The sequence below is a fragment of the Vulpes lagopus genome, chromosome 2 (assembly GCF_018345385.1).
Source record: "Vulpes lagopus strain Blue_001 chromosome 2, ASM1834538v1, whole genome shotgun sequence".
NCBI classification, from domain to species: Eukaryota; Metazoa; Chordata; class Mammalia; order Carnivora; family Canidae; genus Vulpes; species Vulpes lagopus.
The window spans coordinates 54,101,154-54,122,678 of NC_054825.1; the positions used below are offsets into that span (position 1 = coordinate 54,101,154).

Consider the following 21,525-nt stretch of genomic DNA (forward strand, 5'->3'; position numbering starts at 1 on the left):
GGTGGGGGTGGGTGGCGCGGACGCCATCCCGACACAGCAGCAAGGAAAGGGCAGTGCATGAAGGAAGTGGTATCGCAGCAGGTGGCCAATGCAGGAGGCGTGCGTTTTGTTTTTAAATGAATTGAAACAAAAACAAAAAGAACAAAAGCCATTAGAAAATAAAACAAGAAGACCAAATATGAAAATCATCACAAATGTGGTTGGTATGTCAGTACACCATGTTAAGTCCTAAATGAGACCACAGAAGGCTGTCTCCTGGGTAGGTGATAGAACACTTTTCCTGTCTATAGCTGTATTTTAATGGTGCTGGCACGGTCAGCCACCTGCGACTATAAACAGTGGGAAAAATATCCAAGGACAGTGTTTTGGAAGGACAACTTGTGACTCTTGTCTGTCATTCTTATCTGGCTCCACCTTCAAACCACTGACTTCCTGACCAAAATGGACTTCTGGGTTATGGGTTTCTGGGCACCCTGGAAGCTGCCTTGTGAAGTCTTCTCTCTAAGCCACCCTGCTCCTGGCCCAGGAGGCTTGAGAAGGAGAGCTACACATTTATGGTGGTGCTGTGCCAAATCTGCAATTTAGTCTTTGTAATGATGAAGATTTCATACTTCTGCACTTAGGCAGATTGTTCTGCAACCATCTGTCACCCACTCTTCCTCTCTAGCTTGGTTATTGTCTGCACCAACCTTTGGGGCCTTTGCCAGCCCCTTCTGCCTTTCTTGAATTTAAGTATTTCCCTTTCTTTTTCATAGCTGACCCTTCTCACGACTCAGAGTTCCACATTTAGCATTTCTGTGCGATTAAGGTGGGTGTTCCTAAAACAAAACCTACGTACCTTAGGGGAGAAAGGCTTAAGTATAATCTCAAAAAAAAGAAAAGTCCTATTATCCCCACACCCCTTTCAAAATGTGGAGCATCTCGAGGACATTAAGGACTTAAACCCCACCCTTACGTTGGATTCTTACTTAGAAGATGAATTGTGTCTAAAAACAAATCCATGCCACTCTGACAATTAGGAGGTATTAATAGCAGAAAATAAGCTAGTTGCTATCACCCTACAACCACCTCACCCACAATGACAAATAAACCTGCCATACTTCTCCAGAGTGTGACATAAAGCTGGATGGCATCTGCCATTAGAGAGAAACGGGCCTCTTCTGGTGGCTTGAGTCATCTGGTGAGCACAGGACTCAGGTCCAAGAGTTTTAAGAGTCACAGAATGAAAACCCCAAAGGACAGATAGGAAGAATATGCAAGAGCAAAAAAGTGTATCAAGGAGGATGCACTTGGATTGGAGAACTGTTTGCAAGGTCAGTATGCAACTATAGGACTAAATTAAAAACAAACCTTAAGATCTTACCTTCTAAGTCATCAATGCTTTTCTCCAATTTAGTTACTGACCTCTCCGCAAACTCAGCCCGAGTCTCGGCCTGCAATGATTCCATTTATTTCAGTCAAAATTGGGAAGCTTTATGTCACTAGTAGCTACAAATATAGGGAACCCTAGAGCATGAAAATGAAGCACAGCACCCGTAATATGGATCTAGAAGGACCTGTCAGTCGCTAGCATAGCACATTAACGCCAGGACTGCCTTTGAACATTCCTGACTTGGATTACCATACTTCTTGGATTACCATACTTCAGCTCCATAAGAATGGGGCTCAGTTAAAATCCAGTTGGCTTCATTCTAAAACACTCATATTACCTCCTTCAGCTTGTCAGAAAGAACCTTGATCTCTTCCTCATATTTGTCTTCCTTCTGCGAGTACTGTAATTAGAAAGAGCATTCCAGATGTCAGGCTATAGAGCTCACTCTATACTCAGGTCTTCTAATACAAAGAAAGTGCCAGCCCAGCCAACAGATGTTGAGGATCTCTTAGGAGGTAATGGAGCCTCTGATATCAAATGGCATGCTACAATACATTCTCTGTTTTCTTGCCTATTGTTTTACATGGGTTAAGAACAAGATAACTTAGCCATGTGGTGCTTGGTTTAAATTAAATTGTTACAGACGATTCACATATTCAACATAAAATATTTTCCCTATTAAAAAAAAAAACATGTTATCCAATAACCATCAGGACATCACCTCAAAATGATGCCATTTGCTAAATAAAACGCCTAAGGGACTGTTGCTTTCATCGGCGGGGCCTCAGATGAGAAAAAGTACGTGTTTTTTGAGCAGCTCTTATGAGAGATGCCTTTCCCCCACACCATGCTCCTGGCCTACCTTCTCAGCCTGAGCCTCCAGTGACTTCAAGTTGTTCGTCACAGTTTTCAATTCTTCTTCAAGCTCGGCACATTTGCTAATGTTTTCGATCAGAGGCAGAAAGGGTGGGAGACAAGCCCAAGGAAGGAGGAGAGAAAAAGGAGAGGGATGGGAAAAAGTGAGAACTGAGTCCTAGAGAACAAAGGGCTGCCTTAAAGTAGCCAAATCGTCAGGTAGTAAAATGCTCAATTTTGCCAAGGACACTGCCCCCCAACCCTGCAACAGCAGAAAGGCAGGGTGACAAAATCCAACAATTCTGAAGTGTGATAATTTGGCTTCTTTTTTGGCTGCACCAAAGAGCATTTATGAAGGAAAAACAAAGGAGTATAAAGGACCCAAAGAAAGCACTTAAAGCAAGATAGAAGACAGCAGAGGGTGTCGTTATACCAAACGAACCAGTAGACACTGGAAGCTGAAAGACGTCTGCGTTGCAGTTAAACCTAAAACCATACATGAGCCATCAGTACCTTATCCTCTGCAGCCATTAATGCTTTCAAGGTCTGATCCATTATTCTTAATTGTTCTTCCAGCTGTCGAACTTGGCTGTTAGTGGACACAGGAAATGCACAAGGCCATTCTCAAAATCAGTGTGCAGGTAAGGCATGCAGTGATACACGCATTCACACAGACACCCCACACAAGCCCTCTGTGTTCCGTACTCGCAGCTCATCCACGGCAGATGAGCACAGAAGGAGCCCGGAGCTGAAACAGGTAAATGTGCAGCTGCCAGAAGGTCATGCTGTTTAGTCACTGCTCTGTAGCATCCCACACACAGCAGACCGGCACCAGGCCTACTTACCTTTCTGAGAGCTCAGCCCGTTCTTCTGCGCGTTCCAGGTCGCTCTCAATGATGACCAGCTTACGGGCCACCTGTAGAACAGACACACATACACACATCATGAGGGTGGCAAGCTTTGAGTAAGGGGGCAAGGCATGGGCATAGAGGTGGGGAACGGATCTACCAGCCCCTAGTAGTTCTTATAGACAAATAAGATGACTCTCTTTCCCATGGACTGGAAAGAAGTAACTCTCTACTGGGAGGGCCAATGGAGAGTAGACCAGAGGCTTCGGCTCACAAAGATCCAGAATGGTTGGTTTTGAGTAGGCAGTCTCATTTTAAGTCTAACCCAGGTGAAGTTCCTATAATTACATAGCCAGCCTAAGTGTGGAAGGAGGGAGAGATACAAAATTTACAATCTCAAAAATAGCAGCACGATGAGACATGATCCATTTGATGCTGTAAAGGTAGGGGCTGCCAAAACACACTGAAAATAATCCTGAGAACTCTACCAATTTAGAGCCCTGTACCTCAACCTTCTCTTTGTGGAGGATGTTAAAAATGACAACAGAATAGCAACAGAAGCTAACATAAGATGAACTGGTAAGATGACTAATCAAGCTCTCGATTCAGTGGAGGAAAGAACCTGAGAGAAGGGATCCTCTGAAGCATTTCAAGTAGTGGGTATAGGGTAACCAGAGTGGTAATAATGGTGGTCATAAAATAATTTTAAAAAGTAGAAAAAAAGGAGTGTCAATACCATTTCAAGATAGCCATGATACATTAAGGGAAAACTAAAACAAATCATTAGCTTTGTTATCACAGGAGGTTGTGCTCATGGGGACAGGACCAGAAGTTGATTCACCTGTGAACCTCTCTTGACAATGGGATTCTATCAACTGGAAAAGAGAGGACAGACTGAAAAAAGCCTTTTGAATCTACACGGACTTTAGCGCAATGGACTGTGTCTCCATGCTGCCTGAAGTGGATGGTGCTAGGTGAGTCACACCAGGAAGAGCTGCCTGCGTGGTGACAATATGAGAGGCTCTTTCCGCAAGTGACAAGAGGCCCAACTGCCTTTTCTCCTGGTCTGGCTGCTGCAAAGGTGGGGGGCGGGGATCCTGGGGGAAACTTTGGTCTTTCGCAATGCTATGGATTGGCTTTATGATAAAGCCTGGGATCCCCTAGCAGGATCAAATCAGAACTATTTTCTGGAGACAAGGGAACTCTGTTTCTCAAAACCACCCATTTCCACCAATACAGCAGTGTTTCACGAAAGAACCCAAGGCTCATAAGCACGGTTCCCCAGCCCCCACCAAGGCCACTGCTGGCAAGTCATGAGGCTTTGGGTCCCAAGATCTGACCTCTTCATACTTGCGGTCGGCATCTTCAGCAATGTGCTTGGCCTCTTTCAGTTGGATCTCCTGAATTTCCATTTTCTCCTCATCCTTTTGGGCTCGGCTTTCAATGACTTTCATGCCTCTGAAAAGGAGACAAGCAGGAAGATCCAAGGTTTAGAGGAGATCGCCATAGGCCCACACTTCACTGGTCTGTGAGGCTTGGTGTAACCGGTAGACCAAAATAGAGCACAGAGCTGCTCTTATTTTCCAAACCATGAAGTAAGAGTTTCCAGAGCTCAAGGCAGAAAAAGACATTCACATCTCTGTTTTTTGTGAATGAAACCTCACACTTTCAATACTGGTGAAAACCGTCCAGGGATCTAATGTTAAATGAAAGGTGCGAAGTCAGGATCCCGTTTGAAACTGGGAGGCACAGAAACAGGAAACACCAACATGCTTTACTTGCTATATAAATCACGGGATTTCTTCTTTTTCCTGGTGAGAAGCTTCAGCTTGAAAATAGACCAAAGTTTTAACAAAAACAAATTTTGTCTTCATGTTCTTCTTCCTTATTAAGAAGGTAGCTGTTCTTACCCCATTAGCTACAAATGTGACTGAACCATAGGAAACTGCTGATACTTGACTGCATCAGATCTGTAAAAATGGCAATTTCCTATGGGTCAACAGATACTTTAGATAAGAAACTATGAATTCTGCCTTTAATAGAATTCTTTCACCATAGAGGTGTTGAGACACACTGATACCGTTGTCTACGCTGAACACATATGTTTGGTGTTAAGTTTTGGAAAACGTGAATTGTTCCGTAATATGTTCATTTTATGGCATAAGTCATTTTTTTTTAAAGATTTTATTTATTCATGGGGGGAGGGGGCAGAGACACACACAGAGGGAGAAACAGGCTCCAAGCAGGAAGCCTGTCATGGGACTCGATCCCAGGTCTCCAGGATCAGGCCCTGGGCTGAAGGCGGCGCTAAACCGCTGAGCCACCTGGGCTGCCCAAGGCATAAGTCATGTTAAAACGGGATTCATTTAATAAAATCTGAGCAAGACAGTTCAGATAAATAAACCAGTAATTTTGGATGAAGTACTATGGTATATATTAGGAAACCAAGATTCGCGTCTTGGCTTAGCCATAAATTCGTTGTGAGACTTTGGATGGGTCGCATTAACCGACGAGTCCTCGTTTTCTCCTTTGTAAAACGAAGGGATGGGGTAAGTCATCTCTAAATTCCTTTTTCCTACAAACTCTAACATTGCCAGACTGTCTTTTAGGCTCACTAACAAGTATATTTCAGGAAGGATCAGCCACAAAACCACTGGTATGTGTGCACTGCAAGAGATGATGAGTCATCTTAAGGAATTCCAACACTCTCCATTAGAGAAGAAACAATAAGCAACAGTGAATAATGAACTGGAAACTTCAACTTAAAAGCTTCTTTAATCTTCAAGTCTGAAATTACTCTCTATCCCTGGTGACAGGGAGCAGAAACTCACTTCTATCTTAGAGGGAGAAATGGAAAGAATGGCTGATGGCATTCACCTGCCCAGGTCACAGCACAGATACACTCTCCCCGGGTTCTGAACCACCACACCACTCTCTCATCCTTCTAGCAGAACTCTCTAGTCTCAATGAGTCATGCTTGGAATGCTTCTATGTAATAGGAATATATGAATTTGAATGGTTGAGCATAAGAAAGAATACCTTCTAGGATACATGGAGTTGTGCGTCTATACGGCCATGGTTTTCCTTTACTACCACAAAGCTGAATCTTGGAGTAGTAAGTCAGGAAGAGCCTCGTTACACGGAGCGGGCTCAGAATACACAGGTATCTTCTGTATTTACATGTGCATCAGTGTCTTATCAGCAGTACTAAGTCCAAAACAATTTACTGTCACAGATCATATTACTGTTTTATCTGTGCTTCCTCTTCCACTTATTTTTAGGGTTATTTGACAATTGAGAGTCCCTGGTTCATTTATCGAGGCCCAGTCTCCGCTGTGTATTTTAAAATAAAGTTTATCTTTTAAAAAATGCCTAATTGCTCTGTGGTCAGCAGGAGCTGAATGAACCAAGAGGCATCCCTAGAATGTCTGGTTTAAATGTCCATCTCCTTTGCTGGACAGGGAGCTGCATGAGGGCAGGAATAGGATTTTTTTCTTCTTTGTAACCTCGGGGTTTAAAAATAGTGCTTGGCACACAGGTATCCCACTAATGTTAAACAAACAAACCCAGTAAAGTTATATCTGGGATTGAACGAGGAAATGATTCCCCCAAGGGACTGTAAAACTCCTAAGCCCCAGATCAGAGAAGCCTCCCTGTCGCACCCGGAAGGGAGGCCTGTGCAGAAAGATGGGCTGGGAGAGGCACCCTCACCTCTCGCTCTCATCCGCTGCCTTCTCAGCCTCCTCCAGCTTCTGCAAAGCTGTTGCCAGTCGCTCCTGGGCACGATCCAACTCTTCCTCAACCAGCTGGATGCGTCTGTTCAGAGAAGCTACATCGGCTTCAGCCTAGGCAGAGAGAATGAAAGGCATTTCAGGCTGGGAGAGAAAAGTGAGGGGAGTGCCTTCAGGAAGTGGTGGAGCCTGCAACACAGATTTCAGACAGGAAGCCTGGCCCCGTGGGGACCTACCTCCAAGGGCACCACCTGCCCTGGTCAACTCTGGAGTTCTGCAAGGCTATGATGATTTGATACAATGAACTGGTGTGTTTACAAGTCTGCACATACAGTTTTCAGTGGACAGAGGGACTGTGAACGAGCGCACTCTCTCACTGGGTTCTTTTCTTCCTTGGAACTTCCACACTGACCCTGACTGCCACTGTGGCCACCTCACTCACAGAGGGGTGACGGGGTGGGGGCCGAACAGAGGCAGCACTTACCCGGGCTCGGCCACACAAGATAAGAGCATGACAGCCAGAAACCAGACTCAGGAGTCTGCATTCCCCCTTCTCCTGGCCATTGGTTCAAAGGAGTCTTATAAAGGAACTAAAATAATTAAAAATTCAGCCATTTTTAAAAAATATTTATTTATTTCTGTACTCAATGTGGGGCTTGAACTCATGAAGCCAAGATCAAGAGTCACATACTCTACCAACCGAGCCAGTCAGGCGCCCCTCCCCCCATTTTTAAAGATTGTATTTATTTATTCATGAGATAGAGAGAGAGAGAGAGAGAGAGAGAGAGAGGCAGAGACACAGGCAGAGGGAGAAGCAGGCTCCATGCAGGGAGCCTGACATGGGACTCGATCCCGGGTCTCCAGGATCACACCCTGGGCTGAAGGCGGCACTAAACTCTAAGCCACCCAGGCTGCCCAAATTCAGCCATTCTATACTATACACCCTACAGATGCAAGGAAATCTAGTAACCCCGCCCCCCCCTCTTTTCAGCAACCGGTGTAAAAGAACTCGGCCACCCTAGAACAGGGCCAAGACAAATTTCCCAAGTGTTTTTGAGATAAGCTTACTGGCATTTCTTACAAGGTTGCTACAAGAAAAGTTTCAAACTCCTTAAGGAGGAAAGCAGTACAGAGACTATTTTTATTGATATCTGTATCCGAATTAAGATGTTTCTTTTTCGGGGATGCAATGATTGCTTACTATTATAAACACTTGCTATTATGAGCTTCAGAACACTTGTAGGACTGTGATGGTCCACTGCAGACACTTGCATTGGTGTCTGTTTAAATACTACGCGTGGAAGTCAAAGCTAGGACTTACTAATCAGGTTCCATTTCCTCAACCAATTCCACTTTGAATATGCGGGTATCATGGAGTGATCAAGTTTTCAGGACACTTGAGAGATTTCTAAAAACTAAGATACATACTTAAGCACCCATGCTAGTTCTATCTATATTCCCATCTTCTTTACTCAACAGGAAGCTCCTTACATGTAGGGAGTCACAGTTCTCTGCACACAATATGGGCTCAGTAAATGTCTACTGAATAAAACAAGTAAAACCAACCTAATTTAAACAAAAGAAACTTTCTTAGCTCAGGGACCCACGATGTACAAAGTCTGAAAGACCCATATAGTTAGAATCTGTGATTACGGCCTTGAATGAAATTAATACGAGAACATTCAACCATTTGCCCATCAGGATTTGTAAAATTTTAAATGCCAAGTTTTGTCTAGGGAAGAGGTGATTAGGGCACCTCCAACTGGGGTGAAGGACTTTACAAAAAAAAAAAATTCAAATATACTTTTATCTTGTCAAAAATTAACTATGTAATAATAACTGGCTGACGAGACAGGGCATGGGGAAGAGGGAAATGGATCCAAGGACGACAGTTTACAACCACACTGGCCTACACGGTAAATCCTTCCCAGTGCACAGCTAGTAATGGGTTTTGCTAAATCTAATGGGCAGGTGAGTATGGGTTTTTTCTAGAGGAGGGGGGAGGGTAATAGGGACGATACATTTCTTTCTTTCTTTTTTTTAATCTTTTTTTTTAATTTTATTTATGATAGTCACAGAGAGAGAGAGAGAGGCAGAGACACAGGCAGAGGGAGAAGCAGGCTCCATGAACCGGGAGCCCGACGTGGGATTCGATCCCGGGTCTCCAGGATTGCGCCCTGGGCCAAAGGCAGGCGCCAAACTGCTGCGCCACCCAGGGATCCCGGGACGATAAATTTCTTATGTAGAAGCAACTGTCTTCTCAACCTTATTTTTTCAAAATTGGAAGGAAGTATACATTAAAAGGGTCGACTTTTGGGTCAGATCTGCTTTGGTCACTTTTCTGTATTTTCCATTTCTAGTAAGATTCTATGTCCTTTATGAATGAGGGGTAGAGGGAGATAAGCGAGTCTGAAAGCTGAAAAAACAAAGAGCAAAACCACAAATACTGTAGTATGTCTATGTCATGTACTCAAAAGTATTAGTCTCCTCCCCTTCTTTCATAATTATTATTTTAATATGAAGGCAAGTATCCTTGTTACAAGTGCTGTGGCCAGAGAAATGTCAACAAGATTTTCTCTAAAATGTTTTCTTGTAGCCACCACATTTTAAATTTCTGCTTTCTGTTTCATCTGGGCCCCAACCTTGAGGACTTTGTACTCACAGGAAGAAGCCTGTTTATGCTCTAGGGAAACGACATTCAGGGTGACAGGGCAACCTAGGTCCCTGGCTTCTCACCCAGCTGGGGCACCAGAGGGGAAAGACCAATGCTTGTTCTTGCCACTCTACACAAGATTTCTTGACCTGAAAGGTTCTCCTCATCAATCTCTATCTTCCCTCTTATTGCCTCTAACTCTAACCATTCTTCCTTTAGTCCTGGACCCTGTTTTGTAAATGTCACTCACTGTTTCCCTGGGAGCATTTTGCAGAACTACTTAGACTTCCTGACATTATGGGTTGGGTCTTGCAGGAATACCGCCCAAGAGGGCCTCATCCAGGGCACCCAAGCAACAGCTGGGAATGGAGGTCCATTCTAGGAGCCAGCACTAGAGAGATTACACCTGTGGGTGGTTCACAAAATGGGGTCTCAATTGTTTTAAAGGTCCCTAGGCATCATTCAGCAGTTCCCACAACTGGCTGAGTACCGGAATCCACTAGGAGGTGCGCGTTAACAATGCCAAACTTTCAGGCCCCATCCCCAGAGATTCTAATTCAGGAGGTCAGAGGGGAGGGCAGGCATCTGCAATATAAGCAACCTGTTCCATTCCTGCACCTTCCCTGCCCCACCATCCACAGCAGCTGGCAAATCTTTTGGGAACTACTCTCTGAGCTCTCTGTTCAAAAGAATTTTTGATAGAGGATTTTGATAGAGGATTTTTGATAGAGGGCTGACTATGCTCAGGCCGTACAGCCATCAGTGGGAGAACAAGACTAGAACCCCAGTTGCCTGGGTCCTCATGTGTGGACTCTGTTACTTCTCCAGGAATCTCACGACAGCGCTGGATTGGTGGTTCTTACCCCGGGTGCCTTCTGTCTTCCTAAATCAGAGTGGGAGATCCTCTACAGCCTCCACTAACACAACTACCCACACAAAAGCAAGGCTTCCGCAACAGAGGATGGCCAGGACTAGAGAAGTTACTATATTGAACGCCATCCTCTTAAGTCCTCTCAGTCCTTTCAGAAATAACTTCATCACGCAGCACTCATGGGTGAGTGACACCTCCTATAGGGACACAGGGCATTTGCTCTCAAGCCAGGAAATCAATGCCTGCTGCTCCTGGGGTTTCCCAGGACAGGCTAAGGTGCTTATAGGCTACAGCTGGGATCTGAGAGCAGTGTCTCGGGGTACATCTGTCCCCATGAAAGCCTTCTCTGGGAAAAATCTGGACTCTTACCAGCTTCTCAAGCCCTACCATATTGGTATGGTTGCAATGTTGTTTGGGTCCCTAGAATTCAAATGAAGTTTAATTCCACCAATAAATTAAGGGTACTTCTTTCAAATTTTTTGTGTGTATGTATTTGGGATTATGCCCTTTGTTCAGAAGGCCCCTACGTGGGGCGCCTGGGTGGCTGAGCGGTAGAGCATCTGCCTTTGGCTCAGGGCATGATCTCGGTCCATGGATCGAGTTCCGCATCAGGCTCCCTACAAGAAGCCGGCTCCTCCCTCTATGTCTCTGCCTCTCTCTCTGGGTCTCTCATGAATAAAATAAAATAAATTAAAAAAATAAATAAAAAACAAAAGGCCCCCCTCACCTTTAATGGCTTTTATTCCTGGTGTTTTTTTTAAGTTTTGAGGTTTATTTAGGTATTCTCTAAGGTTCCTTTCATCACAGAACCTGGGCAGTCTACTGAAGATTTAGCCTGTGTTTACCTCTGTCAGTACAAGCCCACAGCCACATGAGTAGCTGTTATTTTAAAAGCACATATAAATAAGGCATTTGGGAAGGGTCAAGACCCAAGACGCAAATTATTTCCAGGCATGGAAATCACCCTCAGTGTGCTGGGTTAGCTTCTTCTAACAACGGCTGTGTGTTGACACTGCTGGTGGAGTCTTTCAGTTTGGGATGCTAGTTTCTTTTATTTCAAAAGTGCTATTGTGTCCCAACGTGTAATGAGCTACTCAGAAGAGACTGCTATATTAGTAAAGGCTACCAATTATCTTCCTGCAGATCTGTTGTTAAACAACCACCAGACACTTTGCAGTTGTGCCTGCCCTGTCCCCTCACCCAACCCGAAGGTACTAGCTGCCCACACAGAAAACAAGGGTAGGTACACAACTGCCCCCCACCCAATACAGTACGGTACTACACAGAAATCAAGGGTACGGCCACCTCAATACAGCAAAATATTACTCCAAATCAGATTTGAAAGAAAACTTTTAGGCCTAGATTTTCATGAAATCCAGATGTTACAGCCAACACAACTAAAAACAAAACAAAAAAACCCAGCAATGATGTTTACTTTAAAAAAGCATTCTAGGCGATCCCTGGGTGGCTCAGCGGTTTAGTGCCTGCCTTCAGCCCAGGGCGTGATTCTGGAGTCCTGGGATCGAGTCCCGTGTTGGGCTCCCTGCATGGAGCCTGCTTCTCCCTCTGCCTGTGTCTCTGCCTCTGTCTCTCATGAACAAATAAATAATTAAAAAAAAAAAAAAAAGCATTCTAGTTAAGACTATTAAGAAAAAAATAACTGTAGGAGAATAACAAATAATATTCTATCCTAAAAAGTGATCCTCTGGAATATGTTTTCAAAGTCCTGCCTGAACCAGCGGTGGAACATGGGATGATCAAAGGTCAAGCATTTTTATTTCATGCGAAACTGTAGTTATACAGAGAAGGTTTCACCCAACTTGCTGTGTAAGACCAAGTGACTACGGCCAAGTTAAACTTATGCCCTTATATGGTAAGGAAAGAGGAAAAAAACCACTGAGGACATTGAGGGGCACTCCCATGGATAACAGATAAACACAACCTCCTCTATCTGTGCCAAAGCCTATAATTTATGAGGCATATTTGTATAATGAGGGAGAACGGACAAGAACAGGGCATTGTAGTGCCCTTGCCTTGCCTACATATCAAAACAGACATCATGAGTGTATATTCCAGTTACTGCCAGTAACTGGGGGTGCCAGTGTGAGCACAAAGCACACTCTCAAGCTTCCTGGTCCCAGAGATATTTACCAACTTGGAATTGGAAGAGGGCAGGGGATTTTTATAAATTGGTTATTTCCCACAATTTAATAAAACTATCAGTTCAAAACCTATAGGCTACAACTTTAAGTCTCCTTGTTTACTGGACTGCTATCCACAAAGGAGGAAAGACTGGCTCCTTCTTGCTACTTTTTCCTTTGATAATGACAACAAACATACAAAACCCTGGTGGGTCACAAGACCTAGAGTCAATCATTCTATCAAGCAAAGTATCCTCATTCCAACCGTTTCAAGGGCCCACACACCTTGGAAAAACAAACCAGTAGGAAATAAGTGATAGCCAAACTTTCCAAGGTAAGTGCTGCCATAATAGGGCCAATTAACTACAGCATGTCTGAACTTTTGAGAATAAGAACTTAGGGCCAACTCTCCAGTCAAATATTTTTTGCAGTGGCTCATGATTCTGACTCTAAACCTGTATCTTTGCTGCCAAGAGAAACTGTGACTACTAGCTTACCTCACAGCTCCGTCTGACAACTACCAAGAGGCTGGCTTCAATAAGCTACTTCCAAGGTCCAGCTGCAGAAGTCAGAGCAACTCTCAATCTGAAGTGGTCTCTTTAATGGTCTGATTCAGTTCTCAAACTAATATCTTAAAAGGTTCTGTGTCCAGTCACTTGGATGGAGTGTTTTCCAAATTACTTTTAAAAACCCGGCCCAATTAAACCACTTTAAGCACAGAACTTTGAAAAGAATGAAAGCATCATCTCTAGCCAACAGACACAGGAAGACTACGGTTATGAAAATGATGCAGAGGAGTAGAAGAGTAACAACATGCCCTTCATAAAAATTAAATCTTCTGTGTCTAACATCAGTCACTGGGACAGAAGTTAATGCAAGGCTCTCCTGTATAGGACCACATATTTCCTTTCTTAGGACGGTGAGGGGAGTTCTACTGACTTCTGCCACTAATGCCACTTCAACCAAATGTTTCCTCCAGTCTGTCCATGTCCTCTCTCCATTCAAGTTCCAAAAGAAAAAAAAATTGATTAAAAAAAAAAAGCATTTACATGGAGCGTTTTAAAATGCAGTGAAACGTGCAGGCCATTTTTAAGACCCTCTGATAGATGAAGGCAAAGGGGCAAAGCCAAGTGCTGTGCAATTTTAACACCAGCTGACACCTAGTACTTAATCTGTTGCCCAGACACTGCTGTACCTTCTTTACACATACTAATTCCTCTCGTTACCTTAACCGGCAGGTACTAGTATTACCCACATTTTAAAGTTAGGGATCTGAGAGACTGAGAAGTTAATGTGCCCAGTGTCTCACAGGTAGTAAATAGCAGAAGCCAGAATTCAAGTTCTGGCAGTCTGGGTCCAGAGTTCTCATTCTTATCCATCTTGTTCTATTAGCTTTAATAGTTCAAGGACAGCTGTGAGCCAGTCAGAGAGGGCCCTGGAATCAATTTATTGCCCTGCCAAATTCAGACGTATCTATGCGGTCTCTGCTGACCTGTTCTCAAGAAAATTATCTTTTGCTGATTGATTTCCTGATTCCCGTCTGCATTTCATCTGAAATCTCCTCCAGCTAGGCCTTCCTCCTAAGAGAATCCATTGCTTCCCGGCATTTTATGCAAAACAGGTCTTGAAGTTTCTGCAGCCAGCCATATTGCAGTTACAAACACCTAACGAATGCAATTTACTCAACTCTGAATGGGTCCATATTAAGCACAGCTGGGCACCCTATTATGTTTGTTGTAAAATTCCCAAGGTGTTTGAGCATCCTGATTTAAAACACAGGCTCAAAAACCAACAAATAGTAAATGCCTGGACTACCTCTGAAATCCTATTCCTGTTTGTTGGATACGTTTGCCTTAGGAGAAAGGAAGGAAGCCAGGTATTACATTCACCATGGGGGAGGGGGAAGCCGGCAGGAGAATACACCCAATAATCGCTGACATTCAGCCAACTTTTTTCAATACTCGGCAACAAAGGAATGTCTGTAGAAGACCACTAGGGAGGAGGGATGGCTGATACAAAGGGAAAAGGTGAACGGGTCACATACTCTCGTCTGAACCCGGCGCTGTCAAGGTCTCCACCACCACAAAGAAACAGGCTTCCAGAAAACCAATGGTCACTGGGGATGGACTTAAGCATCCCCAGGCCCCAAAGTCTAGCAGCACCCCAGACTCGCCCGGTCGGCGCCCCTTTCCCAAAGGGACAGATTTCCGCAAGGTTTTCCCTCTTCCCTCCCCACCCTCGGAGTAAATACTGCCAGCAGCGCAAAGTGCACATCCCGGGGGACCCCAGACACCGGGGCCGAATCCAGAGTAGAGCCTTTTCTGGGAAACTGCTGCTTCCAGAACCTTCTCAAGACAACTGCTGCTTTCCCTTGGGGCTTCTACTTTAAAGCAGCTGAGATGCAAAGGAAGGGCTGCAAAGAACAGGCGGGGCCGCTCCCCAGAGCCAGAAGCCGGCTGCCCCAGGTGCGCCAGGTGCGCCCCCGCGGGCGTGGGGCAGGGGCAGGTGGGCTCCGGGAGGCCCCGCACCGCGCGGGGGCCGGCGGGCGGGGCGGGGCGGGCGGGGCGGGGGCGGGATGCGTGGGCCCCTTACGGTCTCCCTCAGCTTCCTCTCGTAGTCCAGCTCGCGCTGCAGGCTGCCCGCGCGCTCCTCCGCCGCGTCCGCCTGCTCCTGCAGGCTCCGGATCTTCCGCCGCACCGCCTCCAGCGAGCTGCTCCCGGCCATGGCTCGGGGCGGCGGCGGGCTGCGCGGGCAGAGGCCGGTGCTGCGCTCCCGCCGCCGCGGCCGCACTCCCGAGCGCCCGGCGCCCCGCCCCGCCCAGGCCGCGCCGCGCGACCGCGGCGCCCCCAGCGGCCCAGGAGCAGCCCGGAAGTGGCGGGCTCCCGGGCGGCGCAGGCGAACCGCGGGCCGGTGCGCGAGCGCCGGGGGCGGGGCGGGGCGGGGCGCGCGCCGCGGGAGACACTGCGCATGCTCGCGGCGGCGGGGCCCGCGGAGGTGCTGCGCGAGCCGGGGGCCGCCTGCGGAGCCGCGCACGGCCGGGAGGGAGGACTTGGGGCTCCCCGCGCCCCTCCCCGGCTCCGCGGCGACGCGGGGGAGCGGACCTGGCTGCGGAGCGCGGCGGTGCCGCCTGCCGGCGACGGGAGCACGGCGCTCGGGAGTTCTGGGTGCCCTCGCCCGAGAGGGAGAGAAGCGGAGCGAGAGGTTTGGGGCCTGAGACGCGTCCCCAAAGGGCCGTGCCTCGCTGCCAAGAAGCCCAGCACGCCCGAGCCGAGCCACAGCAACCTGCCTCCCTCGCCGCGCTCACGAAGCGAAAACCACTAACATACTGCATTGTGGTTAGACCTGCCAAGTGCGGGCTTCCTGGGTTCGAATCCGCTCCTAGGTCTCTCCTGGCTGTTGACTTTGGCCAAATAACTGGACTTTTCTGGGCTTCATCTGTAAGCATGGGTTAACAGGAGTACTTTCCTCATAGGGCAGTGGTGAGGGTCATGAAATACAAAGCGCTTAACACAATACGTTGTACATAGTTAAATGGCTTTAAGTGAATAAAAAAATGCAGGCACTGGCTTAAGATTCAGGCGGGGCGCACACCCGGCTGTGTTCTCAGGGCCCCGAGCCTCTCTGGGGCTCGTTTTCTGTAAAAACAATCATCTCGAGGATCCCTTATACTTACAAACTTCTCTGGTTTTAGGTCAGCCTCAAAGATCTGGAATCTGACCAATTCTGGGCTGGACTGGGAGGTCTTTAAAAGGCACAAGCGTGAAGGCTGCAGAACCCTAATAGAGCCTCTGGCTCCAGCTGGATGAAAACCCAGTTTCTGGGAACCATCCTCAGCCAATTCTTCCACTGGGCCATGTGTTTAAGAACTTCCTAGGGGCACCCGGGTGGCTCAGTGGTTGAGCGTCTGCCTTAGGCTTAGGTCGTGATCCCGGGGTCCTCGGATGGAGGCCCCATTGGGCTCCCTCTGCCTGTGTCTCTGCCTCTCTCTCTCTGTTATGAATAAAATCTTTAAAAAGAATAAATGCTTTCTATGTGTCATGGCTTTCTTCCTCACCTTTCTCGCAGGAAGCCCTTCAAGTCAATTTCTGATGTGTTTAAGTGTGGGAATAATGAAGAAAAAACATACTTGAGGACCCTCTCCTCCTCCTCCTCCTCCTCCTCCAAAGCCCTAACAACGAACCTCCTGTGCTCTCCAGACTCATTATCTTTGGACTTTGTCACGGTCTCTACTGAGTCTCAGAAACCTCTGCAGGTGCCCCCACGTCCTGTAGGTGGAGCCTCCTGCTTTGTTTCCAACACAGTTCATCTAGTCCGGCGGGAGGTTACAACTTTTCCCCTAGAGTACACAGTGAGACTCCAACTTTGAAAGTGGAGGATGGGGGCGTCTGGGGACGTCCCGGAGGAGCCAGGGAAACTGCTGGACATTTGCAAGTGCTCTCCGCAGCCAACTAATGACTTAATGTCCTGCTTTTCAAACACCTGGGAAAGACAGTTTCAGGTGAGTTCATTTTCATGCTGATGTCACTACACAAGAGTTTAGGACAGTTCTCAACCTTGGCTGCACATTTAAAAAATACTAATGCGTGGGTTCCACTCCCAGAGATTCTGCTTTAATTGAGCTGGGGTGCAGCCTGGATTCTAGGGTTTTAAAACTTCCCTAGGAGATTCTGTTTACATAAGGTTGAGAATCGCTGATGTAGGAAGCAAAGACCTACAAGGACTAAAGACTCACATTCTGCAGATAACTGACACATCACAATTATTGGGGCAGCGGTGGGAGGCCAGATAGAAAACGTTCAGCCTCATTTAGGTAGAACACCAAAAAAATTTCAGACCAAAACCATCAGGGTGCTACCTTGTAAATCACAATCTTTTAAGCTAGGAAGACCCCTACGTCTGGAATAAGATTTACAAAGTATGTTGGTAAATAAGTAGAAAAATGTTTTTAGTAGTAGGAAAATATGGAAATGCTTTTACACTGCTGAGTAATGACAGCGAAGTGTCCTAATTCCAAATGTAATACGATTCTACTTCAGGAAGCTGACCTCCTACCTACCTCCCTCTTTCTCTAGTGTTATCAGTCTCTTCCTCCTTAAGTCTTGACTATTTTTACTAGTTGGGAATCACTTTAAACATAGCATTTCTTCGCAAATGTTCTTCTTCAACATCCCTACAGTTTCTAAACAACCTAAAAGGTCTTAAAAGGGAAGATGATCAATATATACTACCCCCCCCCCCCAAAAAAAAGTGCCATATTAAGCATAGTTTTCCGGTAGAAAAAAAGAACCAAAACAGTTTCAAAAATTCCCCTCCCCTGTTAACCACGCCCCTGCCCAAGGTGGCTTTAAATATCCTCATTTCCATTTCTGCCCCACCTCATACCAGCATTCCCTTAAACAAGACTTTTCAATAAAGACATGATAGCGCTGCATAGTTACAATAATTATGATCTTTTTTCCCCTCTAAGAATTGTAGTAGCTTTTTTCTCCTTCTCTTGCCTTCAGTCTTACAGGGCTATTTTCAAATTCTCTGCATTCTTTTCCTTATAAGGACTATCTCTCCTTGATCTATCAGCGGCTCTTTTGAAAAAGCCAAATAAACGTCCTGCTGGACAATTTGGGGGAGACAGACATCCTCCATTTAACCTTATACGGAGCAGACATCTGATCTACATTATACAAAGCAGGCGCAGTTGTATGTGTTTTTTGGCTCTTTTTCTAAAGCCAGGTAGTTTGTAGCTTTAATGTTTTAGCTAAGTCAGTGCTTCTGTGAACCCCTTTTCCAGTAATCTTGACGGCCATTGGAGTATTTTTGTTGATTCTAAATGCCCGATGTCTGGATTTCTCATTTATAAAGCATGCCTGGAGATTACATTTTAAGCCTTTCGTGCCACAAAAAGCCTTTACTGGTTTCAAGAACCCAAGACCCTCCAGCAATTTGCATCTTACTCTCCTACAAGAAATTCTGCCATTGTGCTTGGTAGTTCAACTTCTGGGCACAGCTTTCCCCGGTGCTCATACATTCTTGGAATTGTTACTAACTTCCCAAGGAATTCTTTCCTAATTGGGCCTCCAGCCTTAATGAGCTTCTACAATGGAATCCAACAGTGTGAAAAGAAGTCGTTCCTTTGGAAATCTAATGCTTGGCTTGACTTAGGGAGCAGACAAGGCAAGCTCTTCGGCTAAAAAGATTCCAAAGTGCAGGGGACAAAGTGCTGGTAGAGTTTTTGCAGTGTGTGCATCACCCCCGAAACTATGTGGTGGTTGTCAGAAGGCTGACAGGTGGGGGTGGGGCAAGCAGGAGGGGCAGGGGGCAGTTAGCTCACTATACCATATAAAGCACTGAGCTATATATAACTCCCAGGGTACTTTCAGGATCTAGTGCTGTCAGACTGCAGACCCAAGCAAGTATCATCTTCCCAGGCAGATCTTAAGGGCTGGATTAAGGTTCCCCTAGTAAGAAAGGAGGCCTCAAGTGTCTCTGCACCCCAGCATCAAGCTCAGCCTTCTAAGTAAAAGTAGTAGCACCATGTCCTTCCTTCGATTCAGAGACTGGGCCCTGGGTACTCTGACCAGACTCACCATGGAAAACCAGGCATTCCCACCCATCAGAGGCGGCAAAGGAAAGGAAAGAAACCGAGGTATTCTGTTTGCACAAACCTTGATGAGATGACACCTCAGAGGTCTTCTGCCACCAGGGAGGCAAGGTTCACCTCCAGCATCCAATTTCAGCCACTCCACTCCCAGCTTCTCACCCACCCACCTCCACCCCCCAGGAGTGGGGGAAAGAAAGAGAAAAAGAAAGAGGAGTGGATGAAATATAAGTGAATGTGTGCAACAGAAGTCTGAGGCAGCATCCAGTGCTCTGGGCCATGTCAGGGCTGTGTGCGGGTGTCCAGCAGGAGGAGGCGACCCTCCTCCATTGCTCCTTGGCCATTGTGGTGACCGCAGAGTGGCCACCGGGCAGGAGGTGAGGGAGGTAGTGTGAGCGTGCACTTACGTCAGTGGCCTTTTTCTCCGCCAGCTCCAACTTCTCCTGGGCATCTTTGAGAGCCTCGGAGTATTTGTCCAGCTCATCTTCGGTGCCCTTGAGTTTCTTTTGCAGCGACACCAGCTCATCTTCCAGCTGGGAGTTGGCCGTGGGGGACGGGGAGGGGTGGGGTGGGGTGGGGGTGCAGCAGGCAGCGTGATCCCGCAGGGGAGGGGTGTGGGTGCACAGAACCAGAAGGACAGGGACAGCGGGAGAGAGAGAGGGAAAGACAGGGAGGGAGAGGGAGAGAGAGAGAGACAGAGTTAGCCATTCGTGCGCCGCGCCGCGCCGCGCGCCCCGGGTACCTTGGCGGCGGCCTCATCCGCGGCCAGGAGGCTGTCCTCCGCCGAGTGCAGCTCCTCCAGCACCCGGTCCCGCTCGTCCTCCGACGCCCGCAGCAGCTTCTCCTTGGCCGCGATGTCCTCCTCCAGCTGGGGGCAGCGGCGGGCGGGCGCGGGCGGCCGGCACGGACCGGGTGTTAGACACACACACACACACACACACACACACACACACACGAGCGCCTGGTTGGCTGCGGCCCCGGGGCTCGGGGCGCCGCCGACTCGGGGTTCGGGGGACCCTCGGTAGCCGCTTCTCCCCCGAAGCTGGAACCGCGCTGCAGGGGCGGCCCACCCTGCACCCCCACCCCCGCGGGGACAAGGCTCCACACCTGGGGGTGCAGAAACACGCCGCTGTCTCCCTGGCCTTCGGGCCCTACTCTCTATTCTGTTCCATCTTTGTTCTTAGGGGAAAAAAACCCCAAAAAACCCAAAACCCAAAACCCAAACCAAAAACAAAACTCCCCGACCCTCCCCTCTCCCCGCCCAGCCTCTAACCCAGGTGAAGCTTTTCTTCTCTCCAGCCTAAAGTCCAGAAGAACCACTAGCACTTTCGGGACTGACCCCCCCCCCCCCCCCCGTGATCCCCGATCCTGAGGATCAAGTGCCTCTAGGACTTGAGTGGACTTCGAGGGCTCTGGGAAGCGGAGGAGGGAAATAAACGTCCCCCGAGGAGACCAAAAAAGTTAGAATGAGCCGGAGTCTCGCTCGCTGCCCCCTCCGCCTTGCGAGCTGCGCGGCCCCGCCGCCGGGGCTGGAGGGGGGCGGCCCGGGGGGAGCCCCGGGGGGAGCCCCGGGGGCAGCGCGAGGGGCAGCGCGAGGGGGAGCGCGGGGCGCCCAGGGCTCGGGGGCGCCGGCGCGGGCGCAGAGCCGGGGAGGCGCAGACCTGCTTGCTCCTGTCCTCCGCCGCCTTCTTATCGGCCTCCGCCTGCTCGGCTCGATCCAAGGCGTTCTCCTTGTCGAGCTTGAGCATCTGCATCTTCTTCTTGATGGCGTCCATGGTGGCGGCGGCTGGGGGCCCTGCGGCTGCGGCGGGAGCGGCGAGGCGAGCGCGCGGCGGGGCGGCCGAGGCGGAGTGCGGGCGCGGAGCCGCCTGCTGCTCCCAGATATGTACTTTCCCAAGGGGGCGACCGCATTCCTCGAGACAGCCAATACTTTTTTGGAAAAGCTCTTTTCTCCTGCCCCTTCCCCCCTCTCCTCCCTCCGCCCCTGCCCCCTCCCCGCGCCTTCCCGCGGGGGCCGCGCGCCCATTCGCTGCCGCCTGCCGGCCTCCCAGTTGACGGTGGATATGACTATATATGGGGACCCGAGCGCCGAGGCGGCGGCCCGCCGAGGCCGCCCTGTTCCCAAACCTGCGCGCCAGGGAGAGGGCGCCGAGGCCTCGCTGGGGCCGGGCCGGGCGGCGCTGACCCCTGCCGCGTGCGCCCCGCGCGCCCCGCGCGCCCCCCACCTTCCGGGACCGCAGCCGGGCCCGCCCGAGCCCCAGGAGGCCCGGGGAGCGGGCCAGGTAGTGGGTGCGCGTGGCCCGGAGGGAGCCCCAAGACCCCTGCGCTCTCAGCATCCGGCCCGGGGCGAGGGGTGCGGGGGGTGCGGGGTGGGGGGGCGGCAGCCGCCGTGCCCGACCCCAGGCCTGCGCCTTCCCTGCACCCTCCAGGTCCTTCCCCCGCAGCTCCCAGCCGGCCAGGTG

General features: G+C 48.6%; 1 protein-coding gene and 1 long non-coding RNA gene across 19 annotated transcripts in view; one reads left to right on the forward strand and one right to left on the reverse strand.

Annotated features, from left to right (window-relative positions):
- Nucleotides 1–20,946, reverse strand: part of TPM1 (tropomyosin 1) — a 28,219-nt gene extending 7,273 nt beyond the window's left edge. Inside the window, exons 1-9 of one of the 18 annotated variants that reach the window (XM_041736975.1) lie at nucleotides 20,725–20,934; nucleotides 19,806–19,931; nucleotides 19,471–19,596; nucleotides 6,787–6,920; nucleotides 4,416–4,533; nucleotides 3,073–3,143; nucleotides 2,235–2,310; nucleotides 1,710–1,772; nucleotides 1,364–1,433 (exon numbers count right to left, since the gene is read on the reverse strand). In XM_041736975.1, coding sequence (XP_041592909.1) covers nucleotides 1,364–1,433; nucleotides 1,710–1,772; nucleotides 2,235–2,310; nucleotides 3,073–3,143; nucleotides 4,416–4,533; nucleotides 6,787–6,920; nucleotides 19,471–19,596; nucleotides 19,806–19,931; nucleotides 20,725–20,838 — 898 coding nt within the window. In that variant the 5' untranslated portion in view covers nucleotides 20,839–20,934. Of the gene's footprint in view, nucleotides 1–1,363; nucleotides 1,434–1,709; nucleotides 1,773–2,234; nucleotides 2,311–2,740; nucleotides 2,817–3,072; nucleotides 3,144–4,415; nucleotides 4,534–6,786; nucleotides 6,921–15,063; nucleotides 15,275–19,470; nucleotides 19,597–19,805; nucleotides 19,932–20,724 lie in introns of those variants that run through there. The other 17 variants (XM_041736917.1, XM_041736899.1, XM_041736884.1 and 14 more) reach the window with 17 other exon arrangements.
- Nucleotides 14,176–17,757, forward strand: LOC121480442. The gene is made up of 2 exons (XR_005984970.1): nucleotides 14,176–14,936; nucleotides 16,163–17,757. It is a non-coding gene; the product is annotated as an uncharacterized LOC121480442 (long non-coding RNA).
- Nucleotides 20,947–21,525: the final 579 nt, after the last annotated feature.